The 16911-nt window shown below is 37.8% G+C and overlaps 1 protein-coding gene across 2 annotated transcripts in view; it reads right to left on the bottom strand.

The window, feature by feature from the left end:
- PIK3C2G (phosphatidylinositol-4-phosphate 3-kinase catalytic subunit type 2 gamma) overlaps positions 1-16911 on the bottom strand; it is a 241159-nt gene that overhangs the window by 135930 nt on the left and 88318 nt on the right. For both annotated transcript variants that reach the window (XM_040968303.1, XM_040968311.1), the window contains 2 exons: positions 10145-10238; positions 7643-7737 (listed from right to left, as the gene is read on the bottom strand). In XM_040968303.1, coding sequence (XP_040824237.1) covers positions 7643-7737; positions 10145-10238 — 189 coding nt within the window. The remainder of the gene's footprint in view (positions 1-7642; positions 7738-10144; positions 10239-16911) is intronic.

The raw sequence follows: 16911 nt of genomic DNA, 5'->3' as shown, positions 1-16911 counted from the left end.
GTCGAGACCCTCGAATCTGGGGAATGCTGTTACCTGATCCCTAGCCTCTGCTAAAAGGCATGCATTGGAAACTCAGTCTCCAATGCCGCTGTGTTGGGAAGCAGGGCTCTGGGAAGCATGCAGATAAAGTTCTGCCTTCTGGAATCTCTTCATGTTCTTACATGATAAAGTCTGTGTGTGAGGGTGTTGTGGTCTTTGATTCCTCTGCCACGGGAGGAACTATGGGACAGCCTTGTGAAGATGCAACATTCTTCTGTCTTGGAAGTGGAGTCTTGACCCTTACTAGACATAGACACCTGGATTTTAGAGTTGGCAACCTCCCAAACTGTGAGGAATATATTCCCACGTTTATAAATATTCCCAGTCTGTGGAATTCTCTTAGAGCAGCACAATTGGGCTGAGAGAGAAAAGGGCAGAGCCCAAAGAAAGAACGGAACCTGGACAAGCACCATCAACAAGTACTTCAACTTTCGCACCTGTCACCCACTCGGAGCTTTCCCCTGCTCCTGGGGCTTTTGTATTCAGCTACTCACTGCTGTATCTTCAGTGAGAAGAGAACAAAAGATTGCTTTTGCTTACTTTTAATTATTACTGGGTTATAAAAGAAACTACTGGAGTTTATTTTCTAACTCATTTAACTTGATGAAATAGCTGACTTAATTGTATTAGCATATCACTAATTACTAAACCGAACGGTGTTTTTTTCCCCCCAAACCGAGAAAAGTCTTCATTTTATAAAATTATGTCATGAAAAAATAAATATCAACTGAGTCTTCTAGGAAATTGCTTGGCTATTACTCTCTTATTCCTCCCGATTTAATGAAGAGAGCAAATTTAGTGTTTTACATGTAGTGTGAAACAGGGATTGCTAAGGATTCTGGTATTAACTTCCCAGGATGGAATTTTTGAAGCCTTTTGTATAAACTCATATGATGAATTCCAGGAGACTTGCAAAGTTTATTAAAAAAAAAGTATGTAGATTTCAAAGGTGTTTTTGACCCTAAAATAAATAGGCTGTAAGTTTATTTTCCATGAACCTCTTGAAATTCTTTCACATATGTGTGTGTGAATATATATTATATATAGGATTTCATACTAGAACAGAACTGTAGGGAAGGAACACGGGAGAATTTTTGCCATGAGGGAGAGGATAGGAGAGGCACCTGTATAACTTCGAATCACATCGTGTCATATGTATACATGAAGCATGTGGCATGCATATACAAAGCATATATAAAGGAGTCACACATGCTATAGCAGAATGCTGCTTCACATCCAAGCAACTCTCCCTCAGTTCCAGCTTCCAGACAGTGTGTGCCTGCCACCCATGTGGAAGACCAGGATGGAGTTCATGGTCCATCCAAGGCTGTTGCTGTGGACATTTGGGAGTAAGCCAATATGTGGAACAGTGCTTGCTCTCTCCATCTCTCTCTCTCGTTTTCTCTCATACACATACACACAGTCTCCTATAAATAAATATAACACTAAGGAAGGAAATGTTTAGCGCTAATTTCTCATCATCTTAAAGAGCAGGTTGCATATCACAGTGCTTTAGAGTACCATTTGTAGTTCTAGAGATCTCAGGGGCTTAATTTACTCCCATGGCTTTCCAGTACACGCCACTGTATCAGTCTAGCATGACTGGGTCCCTTAGTTCTGCTCACCTTCTCCCATTTCTCCAGTCTCAATGTCCCTCGTGATTTCCATTGCCTCATTTCTGATTGGGTCAATCTAACATTGATCTAGCTAGGCTAGCAGTATGATTTATCAAGCAGCTCTCTTCTGCCCCCTTCTGTCACAAGCCTGCATGTGCTCACTCACTGAATAATAATTTGCTTATTCAACTGCCAAGAACTATATCCTAGGTTCTTATATAGGTGAAAAAATAAAATAGGTTAAAAGCAGCAAAATCGAAAGGACAGACCTTGTAAATGGGAGCATTACATCAGGCAGTCCCCGCACTTGGAAAGGATCATTTCAGGATTTTGAAGTTGACGCCTTAGGTAACACTTTACAAAGCAGCCCTGTTATGGAATACTTCTCCATCATACAGGCTTTGATTGAAATTGCTATCTTGGAACTTACTCAACCACACTTAGTGGGAGGGTGACAGATTTTGGTATTTTGCTTCTGTCTAGGGAACATCCCACTGTATACTGATACTTTTGTTTTTAAAGCATATGTTTAACTTTGTTATATTCATGAGGAAATGCTTTTCTTAGGGTAAGTTCCTAGAACAGACTATGAGACAGAAAATTCAGTCATGTGCTTTACCATGCTTTTTCAAAAAGCTTATGGAAAATGTGTAGTTTTATTATTACTATTATTCATCCTCCTATGGACTTTTTCAAGTACTCTTGGTGTCTAACATTTTCTCTTGTGGGAAAATCCCAGGAGAGGGGAAGGGAAGCATTCCAGGGAAAGGGTAGGAGCTGGCATCCACCTGATCTGCTGGGAATCTATGGAATATAAATTGCCTTCTGGAGAGTTCACATCTCCCAGGCCAGCTGGCTGTGCTAGCAGAGAGCACGCTCCACAGCAACCACCGTTATCAATAAGCCCTCCACATAGAGGCTTCAGGATTGGGGTGGGGCACTGGCCATGCCTTTCTCTGTATTTCCACTCAACCAGTAATTCATCTTCCACAAGGACTATGAGACTTCTAGTTTGTTAAAATGCTGATGACCTTAAAGATGCTCCTATGATTTCATAAGCTTAAAAATATGTTTTGGTGTATCAACTGGTTGCTGGCACTATGATGGAATTAGTATGGAAAACTGTGACTGCTATCCTTAGGAATGGACTTGGAGGGAGTGTGGACAGGGTGGACAGCATATGGGCAGCAACAGCAGGAGATGACAACAGGCAAAGTATGTTACAATGTGTCTACTATTCCTGATGGTAGCTGGGTGGGAGTCAGGGAAAGCTGCATGATTTGACATCTAACCGACTGAGACCCTTCATAAAGTCCTTTGGCATTCTGTTAGTTTCCTGTGACTGTCATGCCAAACCATGACCTTTAGACCTTTGGCCTAAACAACAAATACCTATTTTGGAGGCTAGAGGTTGGAAATCAATGTCAGTGGGGTGACACTTCCTCCCAAGAAACTGAGGGAGATATTTCCTTGCATCTTCCAGCTTCTGGTGGGTCTAGATTTTTCCTGGACTTGGTGTTGTCTACTTCCCATCAATGCTCCCATCTTTATGTTTGTGTCTTCTCCTCTCCCTCAAATAGGTTCCTTTAGACCCATCCTGATAAACCACTCACAGGTTCCTGGTTTAGAATGTAGATAGATCTTTCGTTAAATAACTTTAAAAACTGTGTTTACTGAACATGGCATGGTAGCCTAGTGGCTAAAGTCCTCACCTTGCATGTGCCAGGATCCCATTTAGGTGCCAGTTTATATCCTGGCTGCTTCACTTCCCTTTCAGCTCCCTGCTTGTGGAATGGGAAAGCAGCTGAGGACGGCCCAAAGCCTTGGGACCCTGTACCCTCACAGGAGACCTGGAAGCAGCTCCGGGTTCTTGGCTTCAGATCAGTTCAGCTCTGGAATTTGCAACCATTTGGGGAGGGAACCAGTGGATGGAAGATCTTTTTGTCTCTCCTCTCTGTAAATTTGACTTTCCAATAAAAATAAATATTTTTTAAAAACTTAATAAACATTTTTTTTTCCATTTGAAATACAGAGGAAGTATGTGGGAGAGACGAAAAAAGATATTCTGATTGCTGATTCACTCCTCAATGGCTGCAACAGCCCTGGTGGGCACAACTAAATCTAAGAACCTGGTACTCAAGTTACTAGGTGGGGCTGAGCCTCAGGTATTTGAACCATTAGCTCCTATCTCCTGGGGTGTGCATTAGCTAGGAGCTACACTGAAAGAGGGGTGCTGGGACCAAAGCAGTCACCGTGCTACAGTATGCAGGTACCCCAAACAGCAATACAAATGCTGTTTACAAAGTATCTTGTCATTCTGCAGACATGTCTTCTGTTGTTGTTTGGGGATAGGGATGTGGTGATACTTTGAAGCAGTTAAATCACTTTCCATTTTCTAAACTTACAATTTTAACATCATTAGTTGTGATGTCATGGGTGGGGGACCTCCAGAACTTGGACCCAAAATACTTTTGTTCCCACTTTTAGCCGTGAGTGAAAGTACAAACTAGAAATAAGGTCTATAAAACTTTCAAGCCAAGGGTGTGGCATTGTGGTAGAGGGTAAAGCTGCCAGCTCAGGGTCCTGTTCCAGCTACTCTACTCCTGCCACCTGTGATGCCAGCATAGGTCCATATTCCATTGCACTTCCTACCCTGCTCTTTGTTCATGATCTGGAAAGAGCAGAAGTTGGCGCAGGTGTTTGGGCCCCTGCTGCTCACATCCTGGACTCAAAGGCAGCTCCTGAATTCACCCTAATAGTTCGGAGATGTGAGGATTGAATAACAAATAGTTCTTTCCTTTCTGTAACTCTTTAAAATAAATAAATAATCTTTATCTTAGCCAAGTCCAAAGCTATTTGATAACCTTCTTTTCTTGAAAAATACTTGCTAGTCTTCCCACAGGCACCCACTGGAGAAGACTCAGCCAAGCATGTCAACATCCCATTTCAGAAAGGCTTCACAGTGAAGCCAGGCTGTTTAGAGGATTCTGATGCTGACCTATCCATCCATACTTTCACACATGAGGATGTTACCTGTGACCAGAGACCGAAGTGGGTAGAAGTGGTGAAGTAAAGGACTATTGAGGAAGTGTATAATCACAAATTTGGTCATTGGCCATGTCGGTACTTGCGAGAGATGATGTGGAGAAGATTATGAAGTGCAGAGTTCAGAGTTGAATCTGGGGAAGCAGTATTTTAACTAAACTAAAAATAAAACATTACAGTACACCCAAACAAGAATGAAATTCTACTAAGTGCATCAAAATGGTCCCAAATGGAGACCATTATGCTCAGTGAAATAAGCCAGTCACAAAAGGGCAAATATGTTCTAAGACAACCTTCATACAAAATACCAAATAGATACATGGGTAAACAAGTATATATTCTCATAGATGAAATGTACAATGAAAGCAGCATATCAGGAAATGAAGACACAATGCAATATGCAGCTCTATTGCAGCTCTACTCCTAAATAAAATGAAGACTCCCGATGAAAGTTGAATATACCTTGACTGTATAATACTAAATTTTCTACCTTTACCTACACCTATAATACACTTAAACAGCATGACGTTGGATTTTTGACTGTTACTTAAGAATTCTAACACTGCAATAACATGGGGAGGATTGGGGAGCGGGAAGAGAGAATTCATATACCTATGAAACTGCATCTTGGAAGTAATAATATAATAAAATGCAAAATAAAAAACAAATTTGAGGGAAATGGGGAAATAAAATTATAAGAAAATTATAAGAAAACACCAACCCAAAAAACTATTGGGTGATCAATAGTATCAAGCCTTTTAAAAAAATATTGGTGAGAAACTCATTTTTAATTTTTTAAGGAAATGTTAGTATTCCTTTGAGTGGATCATACGGAGTTTGAATCACATCAAAGTTTTAATTCGAGTATTCACAATAGAGATCACATTATCTCCAAGATATTTGGAACACAAATATTTTATGCTTATTGCATGTTACTTAAATCTGTTATTTGTTACAATGATATGTGTATTTTAGAACCTGCTTCTATTTTCCTTTTTCTCATATTTTTTACAATGTATACCATTGACACGAAGTTGTCTACTTCTATCTCCTTTTTCTATTCTTTCCACCTAACTCATTTCTCCTCCCAGTGAGGCAGGATGGTGAGCCCTAAGACTGCTCTTTGCACTAGAGTGAGAGTCATACACCGGAAAGCTTTCCTTCCACCCCTTTGGCGACAGTGACACGACTGAATTTGTTCTGAACTTGTAATTATGACACTGATTTATAATTCTGTTTGTACTTCTTGTTGTCTTTCAAATGACTCCAATTTTCGTAGCACTTTAGCAGATGCAGAATTTGCCAAATTGGCACAAGTGTTACAATCATTCATCAGGATACCTCCTTAGTATTACATTCATTTTTCAATAGGATGAGTCTCAAATCTCACAAAAAAATGCACATTATGAAAAATCTGCAGGGGTTTCAAAGTATTTTTTTTTTCACCAAAATAAACTTGTCAAAAAACGATTTCAAATATTGTGTCTTTTAAAATAAATTTTCATATGTTTTAAATTTTATATGCATTTATATTTTGATACAAATGTCAAAGTAAGATTTTTATTTGGTCATTTTTCAAATAGACTCTGAATGTAATAAAGCTTGTGAAAGTGATGTCCAGTTTTCAGGGAGGCAAACACAGAATTCCACCTTTAGAATCATGGGAGAGCATTACAGAATACATCCACTTTGCTACTCTTAGTACCATAGCAGCTGATGGAGGAAGTGAAGAGAATAAAACTACACTGAGAGTCCTGAGATGAGTCTATTCAGAGAAGGGCCCGGTGGTAGCTGATGCACCCAGGCTTTTCTACAGTTACCGGAAATCGCCTGCTTTCAAAATGAAAACGAGCAGCAATTCAAACACTGGTCCCTGAGAAGTTCCTGAGCCTCTTTTTTTAGCTGTGCCATATGTGAGTCATTTTCATAGGAAGAGTGGTACCATGCTAAGTATCCTGTAGCACAGTAACATGATATTGTAAACCGGTACTGACTTTGTTTTCCTGATAGGAGTAATTCTTAACTAGCAACTGAATGCCAGTCATGCGTTTTGAGAATAAGAGCTAAATCCCATTTTATCCTTAGGTCTCTGACATATTTAATTGTTAAAATATTGTGCTTTGAGAAAGGACATGCAAGGTTGCTCACAAAGAGAAAAGAAGGGTGGAGGAGACTAATACCAAGATCTAAGAAAAGCTTCAGACACTCAACAACCTCAAACCAAACCACCCTATTAAGAAATGCGCAATGGTAACATGCATTTTGCAAAAGAACAAATTCAAATGGCTAATAGACACAGGCAAAAATGCTCAGGCTCCTTAGCTATTAAGGAAATGCAAATAAAAATCACACTGAGATTTCACCTAACTCCAATCAGAATGGTCAAAATACCAAAGTCAACTACCAGCAACTACCGACAAGCATGTAGGAAATAAAGTACTCTTTGCACTGTTGGTCGGAGTGTGAGCTAGTGCAGTCACTATGGAAGTCAGCATGGAGAGCGCTCAGATAACTAAAACTTGATCTATCGTACGGCAGATTTTCCCACATACATTCCTTAAGGCACATTTTCACAATCTTATAGCTTGCTTTTAAATGAAAATATTTTACACAGAGATATGATAACACAACACTCATAATTTAACACTACAGGAAAGACCTAATACAGATTCTAAAACTTCACTGGATTTAACTGTTAATTATAGAAACTTGGTCCTTTTAAAACAGAAGATTTTGCAAAATGATGGCAGTTATAGTATAGATATGAATTAAAATAACTTGGACAAAGACCTGAAAATGGTTGACTTCTCAATTGAGATGGGTATAAACAGTAAGGCCACTGAATCCTCTCCATCCCACAAGGAATCTCCTCCATCCCTTAAAACGACGCCCCCAAGGAGTTGGCAATGACACAGCAGCCTGACTAGATCAGTTTATCTTACCAGTAAAGACGATGGGCAACCTGGACGCTCTGCAATGACCGGCGCAGTAGGAGCTGTACCAGCGGACTTTCTAGGTCCCATTCAAACTTGATAGCCTGAGGGAGAAACATTTCCTTTACTGTGTTTTCTTAACATCAAAATTATAGCAAAACACAGGGGCACTGAAGAGGCTTAAGGGCAATTCGAATGCACAGTTTAAGAAAATGCTCGTAATATACTAATTATCATTTAGTTTATACCAGCATCTCTCTCTCACACAGAGTACAAGATATGAATATGTGCAATCTTGTTTCCCTTTCTTATTTATGCTTTGAGATTACAGGTTAAGCAATAAGAGGTGGTGGTACCAGGCGCTGTGGAGTTGTGGGTTCAACCATTATCAAGGACATCTGCATCCCATATATGAGTGACTGGTTTAAGTCCTGGCCCCTCTGCTTTGATCCAGGTTCCTGGTAGCAGGTGATGGATCGAATACTTGGGTGCTAGCACCCTTGTGGCGGGCTCATTTGGAGCTCCAGCACCTTGACTTTACTCCGCCTGGTCTGGCTTGGCTCTAGCAAGCATTTGGAGAGTGAACTAGCACATGAAAGACGGAGCTCTGCTTGTCTATCTTTTTCTCTCTTTCAAATTAATAAAAATAAACGAAAGAACATGTAATGGGTAGGATGCAGCCAGGTTCTGGGGGTGCAGGGAGATTCCTGGCACAAGAAATACCATGAATAATGCCTTCAGGAGACTCAACAAGTATTGTTAAGTAATAGCTACTTTCACACGGGAGATAAACTTAATCCCTAATGCCTGGAAGGAAACCTCCGGATGGAGTATCAGTAGTTGCCTCCAGATCTTGAAGCTTTGCTATGCTTCCCAAGCTGACATAACCCATTTCTCAAACTTTCTCCTTGTTTTCATCGTGAACTCTAAGGCTTTTTAGGATAGCCAATCTCTTAGCGGAAAAAAACCAAATAGCAGCCAAGGAGGCTTCTCCCTATCTGAGGCTCCCTCCCCTGCCTTCCTCAGGGATTCCACAGTTGGCAGTCAGCCTGAGCTTCGCCATTGCCCAAGAATTGCAATATGGGGGCGGGGGGGGGCACACATTCCTGTTTCAGAGGCAAAGTTTCAGTCTTCGGTTGTCCAGTAAGTGATCTAAGTCCATTTCTTTCTTTCTCTGATAGATGACTGCCCTCCCTCAGAATTTAATCCAGTTTTACACATAAACACTAAAGAAAAACTGGGTACCATATTCTTCACTCACATACACCTGAGGCAACAGCTCATTATGTGTGAGGTCTCCTCAAGTATGGGGAAGTTTATAAACATCCCTGAGATGTAAGAGTGCTGAAGACGACTTCTGCAAATCTGTGTCACTTCCTGTAGCAGACTGGGTCTGGAAAGATCATCACACACACCGTGTGAACCTGGGCCATCAGCACCTTTCACTTAGTGGCTAATGCTGGGTTGCAGTCATCATCAGTCCTACTTGTACTCTAATAGTGAGCACAGCATATGAGGATATGAGCAGAAGGAGTGGTTTTCATATATTTTTTTTTAAGCTTGCCTTTTAGGATCTCTGGTCATGGTCTTTTGTGGCATACAACAATGATTATTTGCCTCCCTTACTTTCAAACTCTTCGTTGTATTTTGTATTGGTACGATGGCATCACCAACTGGGACACAGTTAATTTTTCTGGCTCCTACTACTCCTGTGAATATTCAATAACCAAGACATCTGACATTTAAAATGTCTTCTAATCTGCCAGATGAGAAAATGCCTAGGCTTTAAAAACCAAAGAGGCAACTCATGCAGACTACCATGTCAAAACTTTCCAGCACTCAGACAATATTTCTGTCTGGATACGAAGTCTTTTACATGTTCAATTGTAGATTGTACAATTTGTTTATATGTCCTAAGCATATTAGCCTTTAGATTGTTTTCGAAAATTACTCCAATATTATGGCATTTGATGCTGTCACTGAAATGGGCTAGCTTATAACAGAATAGTATTTCAATAAATCTTTATAAATTGTGAACAAACATTTATAGATAACACTTGATTATAAATCTTGAGAATGGTCTATATCCAAAGTTTTTAATGGAGAGGTCAGAAACATAGCAAATGATTATTTTCTATATAATAATTACTGTGCTAACTTTGATTTATATATACAATCGGAAGAAAGAATTGTATAGCATTTGTATTTTTCTTCATTCACATGAATTATAATTGCTTCTGGATTTTCATGTTTTTAAACTTACTGATTATTTCTTCATTATTAATATAAAGAGAACATATTTCATATATTTCACAGATGCAATTCTGAAAGAATCATACTTCCCTCCCTACTATTCTGCCTAGGGAATGTTTAACTCTTGTTAATACAGGAGTTTTCCTTTAGCTTTTTGACAAAACTGCATTATCATTTCAATATAGTTAATGATTCTTTCAGAACCTTAGAAAATCATGAGGTAAATTCCTGTGAATCCCAGCAATTCTGCATCCTTACCTGAACCAGTTGCGGGAGATAGCCCAGTAGCTCATCATTCCGAAGGTTATCTAGCTGTTGAACGGCCACTTTGCGAATTTCTTGATCTGGAAAACTGAAGCACAACATATATGTCTATTAATGCAGTAAGGGATAAATTCAATTTCCAGGACAGAAGGCAATATGATAATCTACAATGCATTAAAACAACCAGTATCACTAAATAATAGCTAGTTTTCTGTATTCAGTGCCCTCTTGGGGTCAATAGAACAAACTCCTCTCAAGCAGACTTTGGCAATTTGGGTTTTAGATTTCCACCAGCTTTCTTATCTGTAAGTCATGGGTTATGAGATATCTCAACTCTTTTCTAAAATAGTCTGAAACTCTTTGCTTCTATTGAGTCATGCATTTGTTAAATTATTAGCAGCTGGAAATCTAGTAGTTTATATGATTGAAGATTACTTCTGATATTTTAAAAATAGCAGCGGACATCTTATTGAAAACCAGAAACTGAAAGTACTTTACAATAAGCAAACAAACATGGCTTAATAAAATATTAGCTTAAAGAATTGTGAGGTGTTTGAGAGCAACTATGCCATGTTTATTTTAGATGGAATGTATCTGCTCTAAGACGTGGCATCTGCCAGTGCTTAACAGATACTTGTAATTAAATTATGTTTTGTAATCTTTTAAAAGATTTTTTAGTACTGGCAACCATATTACAAATATTTAATTTCCAAATTTATTCCTTCGATGGCCCTCATTTGGCTTCATCAGAGCAATTAGATTCAATTCTCTTAATGTTCCCGAGAAATGTCTGGAGAAAACTCGTAATATACATGTTGATGCAATTAGGCAAACTGCAATGATACGGTATGATGAAAGCTTTGATAAGAAAAATTTTAAAATATGTTTTTAGAAATAACTAATATGTGTAATTGATAACTTAAAGAATTGTGTATAGAAACAAAAGCATTAATATGCAAATAAAATAACCACCCAATTCTTTTGTCAGGAGCTAGCCTTGAACGTGCCAGTTCTTTTCAGCATATCAGCTTATCAAAGAATGAAAGGGACACTATACAGCTACAGAGTCAAATGCAACACGTTCCTCAATATCCCCAAACTGTTCCTGATGGAAGTCTGAAACACAGGGTAAAACATGTTATGTGTCGTTTTCTTCACTTAAATATTTTAACTGCAAAGATAATTTCACCTTCAAGGTTTGTCACTCTAGCCCTTATTTATTAAATAAAAATACTTTTCCGTATGAATGCTGCTCTTTTGAAAATTCTAGCCATGAGCTCTGTTGAGAACTACAGTGTAGGTACATGAAGAGTTCAGCATCACCTACAGAGAGCAGAAGAGTGCAATAAAAATGCAAAGCTCAACGAAGGTCAACGCATTTTACCACATTAGAACGTCAGATTCTCCAATCCAAATGGAATTGACTCTAATTTATTGCTTTCAATTACTGAATGATTTGTGTGAAGCTTGTAGACATCAAGGTTAGTTTGAGGACAATCTGAAGTTTTGGAGGGAATAAGTTACTTGGTGCACTTTGATGCCAAAGTGATGGCTAGTTCAAACAGATTCTACTCTTGTGTGTGCTTATTTCATCTTACTGATGCGAATGACACAAAGAGAAACAGCCAGCAAACAATACAAAACCTTGGAGAACATTAACTTTATTTATTTCAAAAGTTAGCCTATAAGCTTCACGAAAGCAGAAAATTTTGTCAGTTTTCGTAAATGCAACTCAGTGCATCCATATTTGCAGGCATTTTCTACATACTGCTTTGGGATCCTTGTCATTCCTCATATGACATCTCCAGTATCCGACTTTCTACTTGCAATGGATGCAGTAATATGCTTGCCCTTGTACAGATCTAAAATCTTAAAGATGTTTCACTATGTCTTTCCTACCTGTCTTCTGGTAAAATTCTATTCATCCCCGAATTCCAAGCTCAGCATCAATTTGTCTGTGAAGTCAGTGCTGCCAGGTTTTTTTTTTTTTTTTTTTTTTTTTTTTGCCTCCTGCAGTATCAGCCGCCCTCTGCTCTGTGGAGTTCTATATGAAGCTGTGGTTGATGGCAGCCTTAGACACTTATGAGTTCCTAATCAACTGAAGTTGAATGATTTGCAAAACTCTTAGTAATTTCTTATCTTTACACCTAAGCAGTTCTCATGTCTTTGGACTTATCTATCACACAGGCTCTCAGCTGGCTTTTAATTACTTCTGCAACTATCAAGCTTAGGTCCAAATTACTTCATGTTATATCATATTTTTCTACAAAAGTTTATAGAATTTCCCCAATGACTTGTAAATTTATTTCTCATAAAGAATTAAATGGGCCTATCCAATGGATATGTCTTATATCCATATTCTTAACCTAGAGAATCAAGGCTTGCTAAGCCCTCCTGGCTTTTCTGCTATTATATTGAGTGAACCAGCATAATCCATCAGTATAGCAATTTTATTGTGAAAATTCTTGGCTCTCAACAAAAACTGCTAACAGAGACAAAAGAGCATACTGTATAATTATTAAGGGATTAATTCAGGAACAAGATGTGACTATACTGAACATATATACACCTAATGACAGGGAAGTTAACTATTTAAAATCATTGTGTTTTAAAACAAAATTTCTCTAAAAGGAGACATAAATTTAAATTACTAGAGGAAGACACTGCAAGATAAATGCATAGGCAAAGACTTCTTAGAGAAAACCCCAAAAGCACTACCAATTAATGTGAAAGAAAATAAAGGGGACTAGATCAAGCTAAGAAGCTTTTGCCTTGTAAAGGAAAAGGTCAATAAAATGAAAAGGCAACCAAAAGCCAGAGAAAATATTTGCAAATTATGCAACGAAGAAGGGATTAATATCCAGGAAACTAAACAGAACCAACAACCCTGTTAAGAAATGGGCAAAGAAAACAAACAGACAATCTTCAAAGTATCCAATACAAAAGAACATCAGACACGTTTACTGGTTTTAAGAGACTATTTAAATGAGAAAAAAACACAATGAAGTTTCACCTTACCCCAGGTAGATAAGCCATCATCCCCCCTCCCATAATATTAAATGCTGACCCCCAAAATATTAAATGCTGGCAATGCTGTGTGTAAAATGGTACCCTAATCTACTATTGATGGGAAATACTCCAACCATACGAAAGATGGCATGGAGATTCCTCAGTGCTATGAAGACTGATCTACAATATGACCAAATCCATTTCACTCCTGAGAGTTTACCCAGATGAAATAGAATCTACATATGAAAAAATTATTTTACACTCATGTTTATCTCAGCTCAATTCACGGTAGCTAAGATAGGGAGTCAGTTGTAATATCCAGCAGTGGATGACTGGAGAAAGAAAATGTTTCATGCATACTCATGAATACTGCTCAGCCGTAAAGAAAAAGTGAAATTCTATCTATTGCAACAAACTGGATGCAACTTGAAACCATCATGCTTACCAAAAAGGCAAGCATCAAGTGCCTTCTCCGATACATGGCAGCCACCACACCAAGCAGTGTAGGAAAGAAATGTTCACTTTGGGAGAACAGTGTGATTAGCCCATGTTTATACTCCAGAGGAAAGATGGTCATCTCCTCTTACTTTACTGGTTGAATATTAGGATTAGTTCAATCTAAGCCTGTGAGTGTAGAGTGGATTAAAATTATGATTGCAAATACTGTTGAAGCAAGTAAAGGTAGGGAAGAATACTGGGGTTGGAGGCATAGGAGCAAAGGAAGTATAATTCTCTTCTTGGAACTGTACCTACAGAATATATAACACCTGTTCTCTGCATATTAATAAAATGAAAACTGGTAAAAGATACTTAAAAATAAAAAAAACCAAGAATATAAGTAAAACATGCTAAATGTGCCTGTTGTCATTAATATACAAATATTTAATCGTATGAAAGCAATAAGATATTTATGTGCTATATTGTTTTTGAAGAAATATGCATATTATTTCTCTACATTTCTAACAGACTGAGAGGCCAAATATGAATATTAAATACTAGGAAGAAACTTTAATAACTCAGTTTGTAAACTTCGGTTTTTAAGGTTTTCAAACTATCTGAAAGGTTTTTTTTGATTAGTTAAAAATTAATAAGTCCTTTTTAAAATTAAGGCTCATCTAACTAATGAATAATGTATATAAATAAATGCAAATTCAGTGCCAGTGCTGGAAGGCAGTTCCCAGGTCATCCACTCTTTTAAAGAGTGAACATTATTGTGTGAAAAATCAAATATCCTATTTTTTAGTTGACAGAATATTCTTTAAGAAGGCCTCTGGAGAATTCATACTTAACACTTTTTCAGGACTCTTTGAATGCAGTTATAGATCAATGGACAAATGTGTTCCACAAATCCTGGTATTTCTTTCTTGTGATGTTGTCCAATCATTTAGGTATTCCTTTGAGATATTATTGCTGGTATTTCATGTTCAGTAATTTGAGTTTCTCAATGAGGAACCTTAGACTTTGATATAACAATTACAGTCATAAATGTCATGTGTAAGAAAACAACTTCAGCCTATTCTGAAGTTTTCAAAAGCCAGATTATCATGCTTTTGAACACATCAATTCACTGAAAAAAAAAAAAAAACATAGGGGCACAAGTTGTCGTGTAACGCATCAAACAACCAGTTGGAATGTCCCTGTTTCACATCTCTGCATCCCAGCTACTTGTCTTTGGATCCAGCTTCCTGCTAACACTCACCCTTGGAGGCCGAAGAAAATGGCTCAAATCTGTGAGTCTCTGCCATGCACATGGGAAAGCCGGATGGCTTCTCTGTGTCCTAGCTTACTTTGACTCATACAGAAGAATCTGGGGGAATGAACCAATGATGGCAAAATCTCTTTCCTTCTGTCATTCAAGTTTTCAAATAAATCTTAAAAAATTCCCCCCAAATTCTGCCCATCATAAACTTGGGAATAATCGTGTAACAATTTTTCTAGTCTTGGAGCTCCTAATTACTATAAAAATGAATATACTGAATCTGTTACAGAGATAAAAGTACTTTTTAGAAGACTTATGGGGCTGATGTCAATTAATTCCTCACTTGAATAAAAAAAAATTTTATCCTCAATCTGGAAATAAGCCTTACAATAGAATAAATGAAGTTTTATGACATGAAAAAGATAAAGGTCAGTGCAATTTCCTTACTTGAAGGGAAAAGCATATAGGTGAAATTTTCCCTTATAATGAAAATTTTTTTAAAAATTAGTTTAACAAGATTCCATGTGAATAATCACTTCTTTGAAAGTTAACTTCTTTTAAAGTTAACAACTTTATAAATGGTCATTTGACTAATTTGGATTCCTTACTTAAATTTCCTTAGATTATCTGATAAAAGAGAAAAGCCAGAACATCACTTTGGCATTTTATTCCAGATTTTTTTGGCCTGTGAAACTGAACAAAAAACCAAGTCTCAGAGATTGTTCAAAACCTTATAATTATGAAAAAAATGACTTTGTACAGTAAGGGGTTACCTAAAAAGTCAACATGATCCATTGTTCAGTAACAACCCAGGGAAGCAAAGGAAAAATATTTCTGCAAAACTTAGATGGTAAGGGTTAACACAAAGAATCAGGTATGTGACTAAAAAAAATAATAAACTAAAAGCAACTTCAAAATAAATGTTTCCAAGGAATTTTGATAAAACATCAATTTGGTATCTTGCTAAAAATGAAGTTTAGACACTAGTTTTAAGATCAACCAGATCTTAAAACTTGGGTATTGTGAGAAATACATTGCTTACTTGAGCAGGAAAAACAGAACACCAAGATATTAGGTGATTCTGGCAAGAGTTGATGGAGAGAGAAATGGCCAGTGGCTGAGATCTGTTACATAGCACTGGTTTTAGAATTTTCGGTTTTAACATTCTGTTGAAAGGAAGAAATAGAGACTGAGGCTGTTCTTTATCTGCTAGCTCCTTCTCTTCAGCCTGCCTCAGCTGGAGTTATGCCTGGCTGGAACCAGGAGCTTGCAACTCAATCCAGGTCTCCCACATGCGTGGCAGAGACCCAAGTACTCAGCTAACACCTGCTATTTCTCAGGGTATGTATCAGCAGGACACTGGAATTAGAGTCGTGTACCCAGGCACTCCAATATGGGACGCAGATACCCAAGCAGTTTGAAACTGTATCAGACACCTTTTAAACATTTATTGAAGAGTCCAAATTATTGTCATTTAAATGAGCTATTTCCCTTGGGAACTGTATTAAAATAAAATGACAGGGCCTGGTACAAGGGCTTAGTGGCTAAATCCTTGCCTTGCATGTGCTGGGCTCCATATCAGCATTGATTCACGACCTGGCTGCTCCAATTGCCTTCCAGTTTCCTGCCAGTGGCCTGGGAAAGCAGTAGAGGATGACCCAAGGCCTTGGGACATTGAGGAGGCTCCAGGCTTTGGATGAACTCAGTTTTGGCCATTGCAGCCCCTGGGAGAGTGAACTGGCAGACACAAGATCTTTTCTCTTAATCTCCTTCTCTGTAAATCTGGATTTCCAGTAAAAATAAATCTTTACAATAAATGAAACAAGGATATTTAATAAATTGTCAATTCATTAAAATATGAAACAACTCACCATATGTCAATATACTTCTATGAGAAACAGATATATTTTGAACCACAAACTATGATAATGCTTTAGATTTTTGTGAATCTTCCCAATGTCTTGATTCTCTTATCTGCTTCTACATTAAATCTCTTGCAAAATTTCAAGTCATTTTGTTTCTGGAAAAAAAAAACTGTTCTATATTTGTCAGT

This window comes from Ochotona curzoniae, unplaced genomic scaffold, assembly GCF_017591425.1.
Source record: "Ochotona curzoniae isolate NIBS_2020 unplaced genomic scaffold, NIBS_Ocur_1.0 contig_1482, whole genome shotgun sequence".
Lineage (NCBI taxonomy): Eukaryota > Metazoa > Chordata > Mammalia > Lagomorpha > Ochotonidae > Ochotona > Ochotona curzoniae.
Note: the sequence above shows the minus strand (reverse complement) of the source record. Positions and strands in the feature narration are given on the sequence as shown.